Source organism: Pygoscelis adeliae, unplaced genomic scaffold, assembly GCF_000699105.1.
Source record: "Pygoscelis adeliae isolate BGI_AS28 unplaced genomic scaffold, ASM69910v1 Scaffold45, whole genome shotgun sequence".
Classification (NCBI taxonomy): Eukaryota; Metazoa; Chordata; class Aves; order Sphenisciformes; family Spheniscidae; genus Pygoscelis; species Pygoscelis adeliae.
In genome coordinates this window covers 14,992,332-15,011,375 of record NW_008825114.1, presented here as the reverse complement: position 1 = coordinate 15,011,375, position 19,044 = coordinate 14,992,332, and the positions used below count along the sequence as shown (strand labels likewise).

Below are 19,044 nucleotides of genomic sequence, written 5' to 3'. Positions count from 1 at the left end.
AAAGGCATATATATAAGACAAAGAGCCACAGATGCAAGTTGTTTAGTAGAAGGCAACATTTTTTGGATTCAAAAAATGATGTGAGAAAAGGTTATATTACAGAAAATATTCCAGTAAATGGAAAGAAATAAAGTTAATGAAAGTACAGTAAGATTGTGAAGTACTGTTGCAAACTAGGGAACATAACATGTAAAAGTGCAGCCATTCCTTCCTGTCTTACACTTGTTTTCTTATTCTGTCCCCTCTTCATTTACTGCACTTATTCTGAAGAGGCTTTCCATATATTGCAATGGGAAAGAAGAGGGATTACTACATAGTTGCGCAGAAAATAGTTTAAAAAGTATTTAGAAAACCTAGGGACTCTTACCACTCATGAAAAAATACAAAGAAAGCATTAATTTCCACCTTTCATGTTCCATTTAGTCTATGGGGTTTTCAACATAAACACGCTATATCTTCCTACCACAGAAGGTATTTTCCTCCACCACCTCTTCTTTTGTTATATATATCTCTTATTCTTAAAAGTATAAAGCGAGTTTTGGATACCAATAATGAATTTCATTTCTTTGAGTTACACATTACATACAGGCTGTAATCAAGAGTCCAGCAAAAATGGTAGCATCTGCACATTTAGAGTCCCACACCAGTTCACATTTAAGGGTAACACTCTTCAAAAAGAATGAAGACACACAGCTGAGCATCAAGCAAGAATTTCAGTGCTACAATGCAGCAGTAACTTCTACTTAGAGATTCCATCTTGAATCTGCAACAACTCTTGGATCTGTTAGCTCCGTGTGACAATCTGTCTCCTGCTGCATACTTACAGCAGTTTTAAAAATAGTATATACCTACCAAAACCAATTTTTGTCTATCTTTGACAGTACAAAATTTCAGTAACTGTTCTCCCTACAACAGGCATAAAGAGGTGGCTCTACACTGTGGAGCAATGAATGCTAATCCTTGTATAAGCATCCTCAGACATGACTGAAATGACTGGCCGCCTTAAGCCTGTGACTTCCTTTTTCCTCTCTTTAGACCCTTCAAGGAAGGCAAAAGAGAACAATGTTCACCTTTTTAAGTACAGCACGAAGAAAATGTACGGGAGAAGAAGCAAGCAGAGGCTAGGAGTAAGATGAGTAGAGAGAAAAAAAAAGAACAACAGAGATTCAGGGATACATGTTTTTTAAGCCATCTCATGTTTGTGACAATTCAAGTCACCAGACTTAGAGGATAATGAACTTCCTTCAAAAGCCTGAATCTGAAGTTGAAAACATGTTTCCATAATTGTTCCTCAGCCATAGTTGTACCATGTCTGAGCATCTTCCTCTCTTTTACTGCCTTGACTACCCAAAGTATCACTATGGTAAGTATCATGCCAAATACTGACTTCCAGTCAGCAACAACCCCCTCTGACTTCCCCACTCACAGCTGAAACAGTGTTAACAGGCTTTTCTCTTCAGGTATGCACGAAACCACTGCTGCCAGATATCCAGGATACTTTCCATTGCACAGTTTCATTGTTTGTTTTCATTTCTAAAACAAACAAGAAAGGTCTTCGCAAATCTCTAGCTGCCTTGCAGTCACCTAAATCATACAAAAGCATGAAACACAGTGAATTCAGTATGACTGTCCTTTTAAAAAACAGCTTGCAAGCAAATAACAAACCCTTATGCCGTATTCTTCTTTATATTTTCCCACTTCCCTCAAAACCTGAGAAAACACATGACTTTCCAGATATATTGAGAGTTGCAGTGGGGTTTGGATGATTGTTATTATTTTTATCAGGTGATACTTACTGCATTACAGTGAATTTATCTACCCAAATTACAATTCTAAATTATTTCAGCTAATGTTTTTTGCCCTTATAGTTTTCCTTGTTTTCTTCCCTGGGAGCTTTTCCCATAATATATATGAATTACTATAACCTTTCTATATGCTTTTCTTGAACATATGGTATTCTTAGATATTGTTTTTATTTTACCTATGTTTCCTCTACTTGTCAAGACATATATAAATACCCTGAAGTGTTTGCTACCTGACTGTTTGTTCTTGGTCTTGTTTCCTTCTCTCTTCTACACATACACATGTCAAACAAGAATTTCTTCCTAAACTATTCTGTATGCCAAGGAAGGCAAAGTGTAACAGTGTCCACATAAAACTTCATGTAGTTTCTATAAAAAAGAGGTCCATATGGTCAAGATAATAAAAAAGTTATCAAATAATGAGAATGTCTCTACTTTCACCTGATTCTTAAATAAACCAGAATTGCTTGTCTACTCACAGAGGATACACTACTGAACAAACTATGTACTTCAGAGGCTTATGGTGACTTACACATGCCACAGTTTGAAATAAGCCTGAATCTTATCGTATTTTAGAATGATTTCTGATGTGGACGTTAATTTTTCCCTCTGAATTTGCTTTTCAATTAAGAAAGCTAGTCTCACTCAGACTGCATTTGTCTATTGTTCTAACAAAACAGGATTGTAGAATGAGAATGAGAAGTAATTGTACAGCTAATGGTCAGTACCTCAATTGTATTAGAAAATGAAGCTAACCTACCTTAAAATTTTAGAATACTCTAGGACAATCACATTTATACTCAAACTTTCTGAACTAAACAAAGCTACTCAGGATGTTGGCTCTGAATACAAAGGTATCTAGTAGTTGATTGTATCACAGGAGACCAATAGCTGAAATATTCTTCAAGCTATGAAAAATGTTAGACCTATTCCGGGTCCAAATTACTCCTCCAAAATATTCTGCCAACACCAAGAGACCAGTATTTAGCTATACCTGCTGATAAAAGTAAAGAAATTTTACCAGAGTAATATGTAGTTATGTTCCCCTGGTTGTCATATCTAGCTTTTCTGCTTCTCTTCCGAGACCAAGGACATTCCATAAACTCTAATCTTTTGCTTGGTAGTGGAGAATTGACTACTAAGTCAATTGAGGACAGATTGTGTTCTCTATTTCGCATCTACTTCTGAGTCTGCTTCTTCTCCAACCAGGTAACAGAGCAAGAATTTCTCACTGGGAGCAGGTTTACTTAATTTGTTGACTCTTTAACAAAAAGAACTCCTATAAGCCATATCACTTTCTCGCACCAAAAATCTGACCATAAATCAATATAGTTATTATTACTGTTGAGAATGAGAGGAGATAGTCAGCCTGTCTCAGAATTCAAAGCTAAGGTAATTGCTTATTCCAGCAGAAGCCTGTGGACTTGCACCTATCTTCTTTCGCCCCCTCACTGCTCCATCAAGCAGCAGCAAAACCAAAAGCCACGCACATACACCATAATGAATATGCAACTACGCACTCCACAGAACGCCACATACCAACTCACTGCATTTAAAAAACAAAACAAAATAAAAGCCATACTGAAATGGTTAATTCCATAGTAAGCTGAAACTGTAAACTCAACAAAGCAGCATTACAGGCCAATCATTTGGGAACAATTATTTTAAAGCTGAATAGCGTTCCACATCCTAGAAGAGCAAGGATAATGGAATGTTATCTCCCAAAAGCCTAGTCTTTGTAAACAACTATCTAAACTTGTTGAATCTGAAAGCTGTGCAAACACATTGCAATCAGAGTTACTATAACTGATAGAAAGTCTTTGTTTAAATAATCTACAAAATGTCAATGTAATACAAATACGATAAAGAGGAGTTCTTAATAACACAACTTTTGTATTTACAGTATTCTCAACAGCACTTAAATCTGCATTGGAGATACAAAGGGCATGTTTTTTCCTAGGCTGACAGCATGCTTAGTTCTCTCATTTACACCACATTGCAATAACATAAAGAGGGGTTTACCATTAATCCAGGTTTTACTACAAAGCATCCCGTTACTTCTCTGTCAAACACCGGCAAGAGTGCCAAATGTCTGTCATCCAATTCAGAGGATTAAGTCTTCTTTTATAGTGCGATTCTTGTACCAATTTATAAAAATACAGATATAGTTTCTTAGAGCTGGTCACAGTCTATATTTTGGCCTGAATTCATGCCGCAGAGGTTGAATATGACAGCTGGCAGGAAGCTGAGGGGAGAATACATCCTCCCCCTTTTCAGTCACCACATTTCTGTTGCCATAGTGATTAATCCTCAATTGAATGGCTGTCTTTGTACATTTCTTTTCAGTAAAACTTTAAGTAAACTTAAGTTGAAAACATGCAGTTGACTGAAGGAAAAAAAAAAAAGACTCCACATATTCAACAGGTACAGTACAAGTTCTTGTAACTAATACTTTTCCACATACTAGAAAGTGCAAATTAGCTCTAATGTGGGACATCATCAGTTTTTCAAATTTAGTATGTCCTGTTCCCATTTTTTGTCTTTTTTGTGAAGCCTCCAAGTCTTCTCCAAAGTCTTCCCCATGCTCTATCCCTGCCCCCCCAATTCCTATTGAAGAAATCCTACACAAATTCAGCTTTATAGGAACTAGAGAAAGCCTATTCCAGACTTCTGTACTTCTGTAAAACATTTCACATAGGTTATTTTTGCCAATTAACACAGAAATTAATTAGGAAATTAATTAATGAATGCAGTCATTTACTTCAGAATAGACTAGAAACGTTAAAAGAAGATATTTAATCTTGCCTCTGGGAGGCTTCTATTTCTTATGGCAGCTAAGGAAAAGCTTCACAAATAACAGTGCAAGTTATCCAAAAACCAAAGTAACAAGCTCCTGTGCTGAAAATCAACCAGGTTGCTTTGGAACCCACCAGGAAAAAAAAGAGTCAAAAAACCCAAAACCTCTAAAAATATTTAGTAGATGACTAAAGTCTTAGAGAAGATATTAATACTTTCATTTTTTCCCCAAAATTAATAATGCTAGCATAATTTTGAGCAAAATATCACATGAATGACTCAAGAGTTTTTTTTTTTCCTCCTCTGAAAGGCTGAAATTCCTGTAGGTCTGCTCTGAAAATTATAGTCTGGCTTTGTAAGTCCACCATGTCCAGTCTACAGGTTCATTTCACATTTTTTCTTTTTGAAGCTTTTGTATTCAATATCCTTCTTGCTGTAGTCACACAAGACAGATAAAAAACAAATTGAAAAACTATCTTCTTAGCAGATAGTAATGGGGTAATAGAGACAATCTTCCAGTTGTTTCATGGAAAAACAATGCATTTTTAACCATCTATTTGCACACATGTGCAAACAGAAGACTTGAATTGAAACTAAAATACAGAACAAAGATGACCCAATGCCATTAAATCAGCCTGAAAGCAACAAAAATAATGCAGGAAAAAAGTTATTTATTCCAATAGATTAATTTTTAATATAATCTTCTTCACTCAGACTTCTACACAGACAACCAGAAAACCCTTGTTACTAATAATCTTCTATGAAATGGCAGATCAAGTGTATTTTGTAGTCATATGCATAAGGAAGCAACAAAAACCAGCTCTCAGTAATTTTTAATGGAGTGGCTATCTGCCACACTAAGTGACATGCATTTTCTACCCTCAGATGTTTAGAATACTGAAGCCTGGTATAATTCTCCCTGCATTGTGTATCACAGAACTGACTATAATTTCTGCCTTAACACTTACAACTTGCTATGAAAGATTACAAATAGCCAGAGCAAAAAGAGTCACCTGACTGCTTTCTGAGACACTTAGATTTTGGGATGTACAATGAATTTTTAGAACTACAGAATAAATTGAGATGTATAATCTGTTATCTCCAAAATTTCTTCAGGAACAGCTGTCTGCCATACCTCTGCATGGAACACAAATCCCTGGCTTTGTTTTGATCACTGAGGGTCTTAAACACCTCTAATTATTGACGCTTCGGTGCCTTCCACATAAGCAACACTACCAGAAACATCAACTGTTTGAGGGACGATTATCATACTGTTCTTCTGCCCTTTCTTCTCAAAATCTGCATTGATTTGACACTGTGAGTTGTGGTCAATGGTCAGAATACGGACAATCTTCAGACACAGGATAATATGTACAATTCAGGAACTGTTGGTGGTAAGTTAAAATATTTTTACTGTAATTCTAGATATCCCTTAAATGTAGAATACTAAGTATATAAATACCATGTCTATGTAAAAAAAAATTTTTTAGTCATTTAAGTACCTCCCTAATTATACTTGCAAAATAAAGTATAAGCAGATATCCACTGCTATAGGTGACTATTTATGAAAGCTCCCTCTGTAACAAGACAACAGTATCTCTCTTCATTGAAAATGCTACTGCAACTCACCTACAGCTAGAGAGTCTTCTTCCACTTTTATGCAATTCCGTGGACTTCTGTGATAAAGGGAATATATTCCCAAAAACACAATTTATTTTAGTTTCTTCAGGATCATGTGATAAAACCTTTCACATTTGTTTGCTTCTACTATTGTCACATACAGACTGTCTTCAAATAGTTATCTTTCTTTAATTCAGATGCTGGACAGGACTTATTTTGACTAATGATATTCAACCAAAATATGGTTTATTCTCTTACTTGTATAATTAATGCATACTTCATACTGTTACTTTTACTAGTCTTAGATTTTATCTCACCTTTCATAGCTGATAAGTTGTAGGTGAGCTCTCACGATATTCTATTTCTATTTCTTGACAGCAGACTTCATATTCTGATTGCTGTTACCTAACTCGATTTTCAATAGTCATATAGAATTTATGGAAATACACACTAAACAAGCATGCAGTATTATAAACATGAACATTCTAGCTAAACTAGTCAATTTACACAATTCCTTTTGAAACAGAGAGTATGACTGTGCCCCCTACCACCTCGGGAGAAAGAAGAGTCAAAGGCTCTGCAGCAGTCTTGAAGCCATGTACCAGGACTGTTATGGAACCTGGAGCACAAAGCAAGCAAGAACAGAGGAAATAGTAGCAAGACCTGTTTCTCATAAAAAGAACCAAGGTTTTGTTCCCTTAAGCCTTTAATTGTACAGAACAATAGCAGGTTAAAATAATACATTCTATTACTTCAGAGAAAAGGTAGCTGGGGTATATGAATACTAGCACAGGTAACATGAAGGACAGGCTGGATATACTTATTACTGGATAAATGCTCAATTGAAACCTACAGTTTAAAAGGTTAAGAGAGATTTGACTGTGAATTACATTAGTGCCAACAGTCCAGACCTAACATATACCTTCTGAAGTCAAACTAAGGAAAGAGACTATCACCAAGACAAATATCTTTTCTTATCCCAAAGTTCAAATCTTACACTTTTTATACACAACTTAAATCCAAGTTTACTTATTCATTAGTTACTTATGTTCTTAAAATGTTCTACATACCTTCAAAGTTCTCTTTTGAGGAACAAAACTCCCTGCCTCCCATACCTTCTACCTTGGCTCTCAAGGATCTTCTTCCCATGCAACCTCTTTCACTTTGAAGGAAGAGTCCTCACAGGTTTTGCAGTCTGCTCCTGTTTTAAGCAGTTTCTACAACTCAAGTGGCTACATTAGTCTCCATGCTTCAGCAATAAAGGAAGGACTAATAAACCTAATTTATACTCCTTTTATCTACTGCAGATAGAAAAACAGGAAGACGAATTCTTTTATATTGCTTTCCAGCAACTTATTTTTGCTGTTACTCATATTCACCTCATTTCCATAAAATAGCTACTGAAACTAAAGAACTTAACGTAGGATGGTAAAATTCATGGGAATTTAGTGAAGCCAAAACGTGATTAGATGACTAGTCAATAGCAAGAAATCAACAAAATGTCAATGTTCTTACAAGAGGTTATCTTAACTGATTATTTCTGCTTATTATTTAATACTTTTTGGTTATTACTTGTAACATTATTACGCCTGTCATTCTAGATTCATATGTAAGCAGGAAGCAAAAGTGTTTCACTCAGTCTTCAACCAAGATTTGTGGGAAAAGCTGTATTTCCCAACCTACAACTCATCCATTTCAATGGAATGCTTTTAAAAAGTTCTTGCATCCCTTTCCCAGAGATATTAGTCATTTCTTGAAAAATGTATTTAAACTTATATTAAGTCAGAAATGCATTATTATAGACAGATTGCAGAGCAAAACTGCAAAGCAGGAAGACAGAGTTGGCATAGGTGAACTGAACAACACAAAGGACATTTTACTTTCATCCCAAAGAGACCTATCTATGAAGTGAAAGGAAGAGATCCTTTTTTGATCACTCCTACTTAAGATGTAAGATAAATTGATTAAATGTGCTTAAAAAGGGACATAAATATTATCAGGGCATTATTCAGGAGCCTTCATGATGCTATCAAATAAAGCTTGAATATAAATACGCTGTTAAAAAAAGCTTCTCATTAAGAATGTGATCATTGATACCCAGAGCAAACAGAAACAATTTCCGAGAAACAGTTAGAACAATGATGCTAAAAAGCAACATCAGTGAGAAATTTCAGTGGACAAAATTTTTGCTTTGCTTTCAATGACTAGCAGGTTACAATTAACATTCCAGTATTTAGTACTATAATTTTATTTACCGAAAATAATGATGGAAATTTAAACTGTTCAGCTGTATTTTTAATATTAGGCATATTGCTACTTTAATCTGTTGAAAAACTTTTTTATTATCATTTGAAATCAGCATTCTCTTTATAACACAATTAGTTGCTCTGACAGTGAATATCTTAGCTTAAACTGATGGCAAATAAGTGAAAAATGACCAAAGACTGATGGCCAGAAAAGCAACAATGATCATGTTTTACATGAAATGCCTTTTAAAATAAAAATAAAATAATGAGGAAAGGAAAATAGTAGCAGTAACATTCTAAGTATATCATATTTCAAAGTTGACTATGAAGCTCTGGCAGCTCTTTTTTTTTTTAAGCTGAGCACAAAATATTCAAAGCTCCACATTTAAGAATAGGCAGCCATCTAGGGATTATTTCTAGACTAGTGCCTCTACGTCAAAGAAAGAACAGGAAGCAAAGGAAGAGGCAGCCTTCTCCGTAATTATTGATGCTTTTCTTCCTACTTAAATCACCAAGCGAATTGATACTACTGTTGCTTCTGAGTGAAAAATAGATACCTCAGAAAAATTGACTGACAAGTTAATCAAGAGAGATTAATTTGTAATAGTTGCAGTCACATCTCATCATTTAGAGTTTGTGTAAGTTACATGAACAATACAAATGACTCCCACAAACTAGTTTTGAACATAGGTGGATCAACAGACACTTATTCAAAGTACTCTTCAAAGTTTTCTTTCATTTATATTTAGTTTTATTAATGTTGTCAGCCATTGCCATTAAATAAGGACACTTCTACAGTATTCTTTAGTATTTTTGACCAACTTTTCTGTTAATAAGGGACATTCTAATGCAAATGTGTTAGAACTGAAAAGGCCTCACTTTTACTGGTTGGCCTGGTTTGATCTTCCCAGTGCAAAAATTCTTTGGCATCCCTGCTAACGGCTTAATTAAATACAGTATATCAACAACACTGGAAGAAACTCTTTTAGCCACTGCAGATGTTCAACACCTCAGAAAGACACAGTCTTCTGTCTACAATTTTTATACTGATTGCTAGTATGTTTGTAAAGACTAAACTGCACATTCATCAATCACTTATTCTATGCTTATGGTTTATCTTAAGGTAAGTCTAGGAAACAGAAAATGTTTATTACAAGACAAACAAAGTGTCCAGATAATCAGAGTAGATTAAAACCACTATGTAATAAGAACAAAAACATTCAGGAAGCTGTACCTGAATTTATTCCAGATTTGTATGTATTCCAAATGTAATTAAACAAGATGCATGACAAACAAGAAGCACAAAACATACCTGTTGCTGTAAACGAGCACTCCCAGTAAACTCTAGTTTTACATTTCAGACATTAAGCATAGACAATAATGACCATTACTTTAACCTACTATAGCAACTGCATGTGTCCACCCCCCCAAAAAAAATACCTGCAAACTGATTTATGTTTGACTTTCTATGCCACAGAGATTCCGGCATGTACTGTGGCAACTGGATTTTTGTTAACTGGATCCAGGACAAACTGAAGTTTTTTCAAGCCTCAAATCAGAAAAACATGGCACAGAATTTGATTTCAAACACCCAATCTTTAATCTTACCATTTCTCTAAGAAAAACCCCACAGAGGGTGCTCTGCTGCTTAATTCCCAATTCTTTCAGAGCTGGCCAATGAAAAAAAAAAAAACCACAAAAAACAAAACACAAAAGTAATTTATTAGACCTCCATTTGAGCCGCCTCCTCCTCCCATCCTCAGTGGCTTTGATCTTTCATGGTGGCCATTAACAGAAAAACAAGTTTGTTAGAGCTTTTTAAGATGAAAAATGAGGATAAAAACAGTAAAAACAACATTTCCCAAACATTTCTCTTTACCTTGGCACTACAGACTGCTACATTAGCAGGGAGCTGGGAAAACTGCTTCAACTCAAATACGTCTCGCACTGCCCACCGGCTCAAGCGATTCTCGGCCTTGCTGGATCCAACCACATTCTGATTTGAATGAATATATGCCACTTCTTGAACGCCATCTGATATATTAGGAGAAAGATATAATCAAAGATTTATTCCAAAACCCTGAAGGTACACAGTTGCACTGAAGAAGGATATTGTAATTTTTAAAAGGTTTTACATGAAAGTTGTAAAATTTGTTATGATTTCACTCAGCACCAAGTTTCTCAGCTCTATGAAATGAACAACAATCATTAGACTTATTCAGATTTATCCAGACAGTTTAATACTGCTTCCCTTTCAGTGTGTTTTTTTTCAGATGGACAAGAAGTTTCAAAGCATGTATGACTTAATGGCTGAAATATTAAAATTAAGTCTCTAACAGAATCAAATCTTCTACATGGTATTTCAAACTCACATAAGTTTTTTTCATGTACGTAAGTTTTTATTTAACAGCCCTGTCAAGACTTAATGTTTTACAGTTCAAATATTTAGATCTGTGAATTCTTAGTAAATCCTCAATCCTAGCATCTTTCAACAGACAGCAAGAGTTTAACAAAATATTACAAAGCAACCCATCCCCTCAGAAGACAGGAAAGTAAGGCTAATAGGTAACAAGAGAGATACAGAAAGACACTACTAAATAATTTAGCAGAGCATTTATTAATATCTTATAACAAAAACGTATAGCAGGAAGAACTTAAAACCTGCCAACCATGATAAATTAAACTTATGTTACTAGTTTAGTTGAAATAAAATGAAAAACTGACTAGTTACCTAAATATCTGTCCATTGATTCCACCTTCTGCTCTTGATGTTCAAATTCAGTTTTACTTGCAGAAGTTCTACGCACAGCATAATCGCTAGACTTCATTTGTGCAACAGAGGTATCTTGAATAGGATAAAGCATTTTAGACCCAAACTGAACTCTGCCTCTCTGTCTTTTACACTTAGAGCTTTGCTTTCTGGCATGAATTTTCTCAACTGGTAAGTTATCTTCAGAGGATGAAAATTCATCTATATTCTGAGAATCACTTTCCTTTTCTTTTCTATTGGGCTTCTTTGATTGTAGCAGAGATTTGGAGAAGCTACCTGGTCCATATTTATGGGCATGTCTTTCCTCCCATTTCGGAAAGCTTAAAGTTCTTAACTTTCTTGATTCAGAATTATGGGAAATTTCAATATCATCAGACTCATCACTTATGTCACTTGCCCCTTTCAAATCTTTTGTGCTGTTCTTGATGTCTTCAAAAGACATGACTTTGCTGAAATTTGACTCTGTACTATGGAATCCAAGTTGCCTACTGTCTCCCTTACGTACCAACTCATCTTTTTCTTTTGCTAACTCTTCACACTTTTCAGATGCTGACCTGTAAATTTCAACTTTTTTAGTAAGCATTGGTTGCTGGTATGCTGGAACTTGGGTAGGAAAGATGACATCATCATTCTCTTCAGAACTCCATTCAGTTTCATTGACGACATCACTTTGCTTTGAAATGCATCGATCCTCACCTTCTCTATCCCCTTCCTCCTCAGAGCCTGACAAAACAAGCCAGTCTGTACTACGCATATCTTGTTTATCAGTTCCATCCGGCGACTGAGCAGCTTTCCTATGCTCCAAAACATGCACATGGCTTTGACATTTCTGAACATCACTATGCTTGCTATTTACATTTGTTCTTACAGTCTCATCAGAATTTGAATGATGAAAGTTATAATTATTACACTCTTTGGTAGTTTCGATTTCTCTCTGCAACAATTTAGCGAATCCACACTGCATTAAGGAAAGCTGTCCCTTTGCTACCATTAAATTATTTGCATTGCAAGGCTTCCTTCTGCCACATTTTTTCACAGAAGTTTCCAGAATATCATCATCACTAAAGTCATCACAAAAATTCCTTTCTTCACTCTTTAATTGTGCTTGAATGCTTCCAGGATCTCTATCTTCTTTACAGTCTGGTTCTTCATACTAAAAGTAATTTACAGCAAAAGTATTTAAAACATAATATATGGAATGCACCTAGTTCCAAAGCAGTGTAAAAAAGTGGGTTTTCACCATGTTACTCAATCAAAAAAATATACAAAACAGTATTAAAATACACAAATAGAAAGTAAATACAAAACAAATCATGAAGAGAAATTATATGAGTCTTTTGCAGAACAACAATGAAAATAACCAAAAATACATAATTGAGACTATATATGCTGCACGCTGCTAAAACAACCTATGTCTTCACAATCCACACCAATATTTTTCTAGTTTATACTGATCTTGTTGCAACTTTTCATCTTTCAAAGGTAGTTTGAAAAGTGACTTCACGATTCACACCTTAATAGTGTGTAATGACATTCATAAAAAAAAATCTCCCAGCAGCGGTCAACCTCCTTGTATATGGGGGCTAACACAGTTTAGAAGAGTTATGAGTACATAACAGTCTGCTCTTAAAATTAGTTGAGGCCTACTGTAATCAAACAAAAATTACCCTCCAGGCAATCTTAAAACAGTTTGAAGCTACAGAAGTCCAGAATACAACTCCGAAACTGTGTACTACTGAGATAAGAATTATAACAATATTTAAATGAAAAGTCAGAAGGGTAATTACTGAACTTTTGTACATGAAGAGAAGTTTTAAAATAGATTAATCCTGATATATCAAAAAGCATTTAAACACAAGCTAAAAAAGCTACTGTTTGTCACCAAATCCACTGTGAGATCATGACCATACAGTGATGTACTAGCAATGTGAGGTTATGACCAATGTTATGGCATACTTATTTAAATTAACACTGACATTTATCCACAGAAATCTCCAAAAAGCATAAGAGACAGTGGCTAATTTTCAGTACTATTCAGTGTGATCTTATCTAATGATAATTTCATGCTTAGAGGCCGTATTGTAGACCTAACTGTTTGTTTCCCAAATCATCTGAACAGCATTTACTCAAAAACCTTCATAAAAATACTCCTATTAAACCCAGACTTTACAAGGGGGAAAAAAAAAATTCTTGTTCCAGAAAGAAATGAGGAAATTATTAGACATGTTATTTCAAAAAAAAAAAAAAAAAAAAAAGCCAGTGTTGAACGGATCATTGATTTGGTGGGAATCACTGTCTAATTACATCAACTAAATAGCCCATGCCTTCCACAGAGGTCCACAAAGCCTGAAGCAAGCTTTCAATCCTCTAAACCAATTGTACTCCTTTCCACAATTCCCTAACCAAAATCTTCTAAACAACAGTAGGCATTAGATTCTCAACTGACTTCTTGATCAGAAGGCTGTCATATCATATCGTCATATCATGCCATAAGGCTGTCACTCTTAAGACACTCCAGAGCAATGCTTCAGTAAACAATATTGCTCTGTAATAAGAGCATGTTAGTAATACCTTCATTCAGACTGAGGATATCCAAGTGTTGTAAAGGTCAGAATACCATATTACCAGATGTTCAGAATATTCCACTTTAAATACAGACAGCATGACATTATCTAAAGCTTTACAATATGTAAAACCAGGGGCAAGCAGACAATAATAGATGGCAAGTGCAATCTAGGGTAAAAGCATTACCAGCCTAACAACATAATGTCCACATTTGCCACTGTAGTATCAGGAACTAGAGGGACTGTCATGCTCTGGTCCATAGTCCACAAAGACACCTCACCTTTTCTGAGCCGCATGGAGGACTCTCCTCCTTTAGCCATGTAGTTGCCGTCATGACTCCTGCTTCTACTCGCCCTTCCCTCTAAAACAATCAAAAACGTATAGAATGAAAACTGTATCTGTTCAAGTTAACAAAGGCAAGCCCAGAAAAAAATAGTTTTTCTTTTTTTCTACAGAGATATAAGCATCAGAAGTAAAATAAGCAAAGACCAGACTAAGATATTTTGGCACTTACTTACTGCTCTTTGACCTAACCCATAACCTGCAGGAAAAGTAACATACTACATAAATTGGGAGGATCTTATGCATACACTGTTTTAATAATTTTTACCTTTTTTCCAAAGCAGAACACCTGCTACAATGTTCATATTATATGCCATATTTTAATTTAGGTTTATTTTAGTGAACTTTTGGGATTAATATCCCCAAAGTACGTGTTCTTACACCACATTACTCTTTTGGCTATGCTGCCTTTATACTGCTATATCACATTCCCCAGCCTCTTCCTAGTATAGGCAAAATAACAAAATAAAGGGAAGGATGGAAAGAAACCCAGAATAAAGACGCAATAAATTCCAAGATGCAAGTTACCTGCAGCATACAGGCCAGATAGAAAAAGGTATAATACTGCATACACTCAAAACCAGTGTGCACTATATGCTATGGAATAGAACCAACAGTCTTTTTAGAGTAACTAAGAAATAAATCTTAAAATATTAAGCCTCAGTTATTTACTTCCACCTTGTATCATTTTTAAATGCAGCATGATAAAATATATTTTATTTAAAAGTTTTTGACATCTCAAAATATACTATACAAAGTTTACTATGATCATAAAAAAAATTGTGATCAGAATTCTGGCTTAAAAGGTCACTGAGCTACTGATGAATAAAAGGTATCTGTGCACAAAGTTGACAATATGTGAAAGTATCGCAAAGGTAAGTCACGGCATTTTTATTAGGAAAAGAAATATATTAGCAAACTTGGAAAATATAATCCAAACTTTTTCCAGTTTTTTGTTTGATTTAAGGGAATTTATCTGGTCTACATCAGAGCAAGAAATTAGCATACCTATTTCATGTAAGGCACTGCATAGGCAGGTACTGTTTAATTTTATCTGATTTACAAAGTATTTTGTTGTAATTTTGAATGGAAACATCTCATGAGGAAAGGAAAAATGTAAAACTATTATACAGAAATAAAAGGGTAGGACTTTACACCTCCAGGATGTCTTTGGTAAGACAGGACCCATGAGTCCTGAGTTTGAAAAGGTTATGGATCCCGAAAAGCTCTCCTTGATGTTCCTTTGATCCTTGCACTGCCTCGAAATACCGCTTGGCATTTTCACTTCCAACCACCACACAGTGAAGTTGCTAAAACAGAACAACACAAGAGATTTCAGAAGTGTTTGCTCCAACAACATGTGAGAATTTCCTGGTATCCACATTATATACACAGCTTTAGTTGGAGCAGGCAGAAATTCCTAAGGGAGGATATTTTGTTTTAGTTTCCCTGGCAGATGTTGGTGTAATAGATTGTGGTATAATATGAACCTGCTTGGTTTTACTGTATAAAAAAAATAAAAATATTTCAAGTCTTTTCCTTCATTGTTGTCTAATATCAGACACCCACTATACACACACTATTGACACTATCTTGACTGCTCATCTTTCCTCGATACTAAATTCTTACTATTTTTTCCACAGTCCTTTGCATTGCATGCTTACTTGGTAAGGACTGAGTAAAAGCCACACGATTATTCCTACTGATCTCTCTGAATATTTTAATTATCATGCCCTCTTGCTAAGTAGATTGAACGGAAGTGACTTAAATCTTCCAGGTGAAAAGGAAAGACAAGTAAATAGTTTGTCAGGCAGAATTAAAACATTTTTTAAGCCAGGCAGGTTTAGCTGCATTCCAATGACTGCAAATTTTCAATACTTACATAATTAGTATATTTGACTTTAAGTGGAATAATGTCAAAACCATGGTTTTATGGATACCAGACCTGTAATATTATTTGTAACTCTCTCTAAACAGCTGGTAGTTCTTCAGTTCTACCCACTTCTGGTCCTAGCACTGAACAGGCATTTTCCTAGACAGCACATCTCTTGAATTACGTAGGCCAGTAACTATACAGTCAAATTCTAGTTTAACTTTAGCTAAGCACAGTTTACTTTTGCTTGAATTATGCATGGTATTTACAAAAGTATACTTTAGGATACATATGTAACTTATTCAGGTTTCTATTATGTTAGATTTGAATTTTATTTGTATCAGATTCTTCAATTACATATGGCTAGGTCAAACAACCAAACACCACTAATAAAAAAATTCGTTTCTGAATTTTCAACAGCAGATAAAAGCATTTTCTTCACAACTTACTGAAAATTTCTTAACTGTGCTCAAGTGTCAATAGCAGGGAATGCAGTAGTGTAGACTAAAAAAAAAACCTCCAGATTCACAATTACTTTATTTATTGCTTCTTATTTGACTTGAAAGACCCAAGTCAACTTGGGAAAAAAACCCAAACAAACAAGAGCCTTTCAAGAAGTTTTATACATGCCTTTTGGAAATCCAAACAGACAATATAATCCAGGTCTTCTTTATCTACAAAATCACCAACTCCAAAGACCTCTGGGAAGCATGACTCGCTCCTTCAGGATTTTAGTGAATATAGTTGGTCGTAATCTACTATCGATCATTTTGTTAGCCTTTCAGAGATGTCTCCTACTAATACTTGCTGTTGAAACAAATCCTCAAAAGTACTTTGCACAAGAGAAACTTTGAAACAGGATGCTCTCTAAGCTTTTCCATGAATGTGGATATAAAGAATAGATCAAGCGGGTTTTTTGCAATGAACATTCCTTTAAACCTCGCTAAAGTAACACCCATAGAGCAATACAATTCCTGCTCCTGATGTGTTCAAAAACTAAATTATTAGCTTTTATGTTTTTAGACCACTCTCCCTCAAAAGTAGTTTTTGGACTTACTGTGTTTTATGTTTAACTCGCCTCATTAGTATATGATTTCAAATATTAATACAATGCCTTCTTCATTCTGAGCTTCTGATACAGTCTCTGAAAATTGCCCAATCACCTGTAAGCACATCAGCCCATCACCTACTACTTTTAATTTCTTCTTAACAAGTTTCCTCTTTTTTTATTTGGATCATTTTGTCAAAATTAAACAGAATTCTGATTCTTTTTGGCTTCTACAAAGCATTGAATTTAAGTGAGAGAAGGTCACTGTTACACTTTTGAAAGTAACATTTTAAAACAGGCCATACACATTACTGAGAGCAGCTCAAGATTTGCTCCAGCTGTGGGGTTTCTGACTATCTGCTCTGTGAAATCAGATACCATGTCCAAATACTTGATCTTAGAACCTTATTCTTATTTGTCACTTACTTAAATCTGTATGAGGATAATGACAACCTGTCTATTACTGCATGTCCCACTCATTCAGCCTCCAGCCTCCTCCTTGTAAATAACCCAGCTACAAGAGGGTGCTTGTCACCGAAGACTCAACACCACATTTTTCCTGTTTATGGCCAAACATTGAAATTATTAGGTTATAATTTCATCAAATTTCATAAAGCTTTTCTTTAATACATGGTATCATTTGCCCACTGAGGTGACCTACTTTGCCTTTTCTATGCAATGCATTCTCCAGGACAACTGTATCTCACTGATTTTCTTCCTTCCTCCAAGTTTATAAGCCTACAATGTCAGTACCTTAACTTAAAGCCAATCATCTTATTTCTTAACTTGCAACTTTTGTTGAGAAAAACATGTTCATATTTCATCTAGTTTCTTATTATTCTGCAGCCTGCTCTTTGTTGTTCATGTTTGAGTTTGCTTATTTTTTGTTTTAATTCTGATCTCATCAGGAAACAGTTGCTAGACTATGTGTTCCTCAAACCACACACTTTGTTTTTCCATCTCTTAGGTTTTTAAACCTATCAATGCAAGTAGCAAAATTTAGAGAGAGCAACTGTTTCAGGTTGAGTATTCTGGCACACAACATCACTTCCTATCTTTGTAATACCAGCAACTACAAGCTGTTTCCCCCTCCTTTGATAAGCAAGTTTTCAAAGGCAGGAGAATAGCAATGTCTTCTTACTTCTATAGCACCAGCAAGATTTTTGCTCTCTTTCTCCAACCTTTCAAAAGAAAAAGCTGCCTGAATCAGACTGCTACAGATACTAACTACAACTTTTGCAGATATATTTTACAAGTTTTAAAATAAAATATTTCTCTTCTTGATATAACCTGATTAATGTATATTGCATAATTAAACCGTCAAAAGTTACAGAAAAACTTGAATACAAATATCATTCTGTTTTGTTCTTTGACAATTGCTAAATGATATCTCTGCTTAATAAGTTAAGGTAACAGCATATATCATAAAACCAAGGTAAACGACAATTTTGCTATAGGCCAGCTTAGCTATCAGTCATTGAAACAGCTAAAAAGAGCTCCCAATTTAAACAGTTTGTGGATTTTACCTGTTTATAAACTTGTCGCAAGTACATCATCTCCTCCACAGTTCCCAGGGATATCAATCTAAACACTTTAACATCTTTGTATTGGCCAATCCTATAAGCTCTGCAAGGACAGTACATATTAAAAACCATATTTTTTTATCAGTTAAAAAAAAAAAAGAGAACTCTTAGGGTGTCATGGTTTAACCTCAGTTGGCAACTGAGCACCACACAGCTGCTCGCTCACTCCCCCCCACCCGGTGGGATGGGGGAGAGAATTGAAAAAGCACAAGTGAGAAAAAACTCGTGGGTTGAGATAAAAACAGTTTAATAATTGAAATAAAATGATAATAATATGATGATAATAATAATAATAATAATACACAAAGCAAGTAATGCACAGTGCAATTGCTCACCACCCGCCAACCGATGCCCAGCCAGTCCCCGAGCAGCGGACCCCTGGCCAGCTTTCCCCCGTAC

The 19,044-nt window shown here is 35.2% G+C and overlaps 1 protein-coding gene across 1 annotated transcript in view; it reads right to left on the bottom strand.

The window, feature by feature from the left end:
* Positions 1-6,759: 6,759 nt before the first annotated feature.
* The window catches only part of ERCC6L2 (excision repair cross-complementation group 6-like 2), a 42,476-nt gene continuing 30,191 nt past the window's right edge, over positions 6,760-19,044 (bottom strand). The window contains exons 13-18 of the mRNA XM_009328137.1: positions 18,589-18,688; positions 15,299-15,451; positions 14,080-14,160; positions 11,196-12,387; positions 10,344-10,498; positions 6,760-6,837 (exon numbers count right to left, since the gene is read on the bottom strand). Coding sequence (XP_009326412.1) covers positions 6,829-6,837; positions 10,344-10,498; positions 11,196-12,387; positions 14,080-14,160; positions 15,299-15,451; positions 18,589-18,688 — 1,690 coding nt within the window. The 3' untranslated portion in view covers positions 6,760-6,828. The remainder of the gene's footprint in view (positions 6,838-10,343; positions 10,499-11,195; positions 12,388-14,079; positions 14,161-15,298; positions 15,452-18,588; positions 18,689-19,044) is intronic.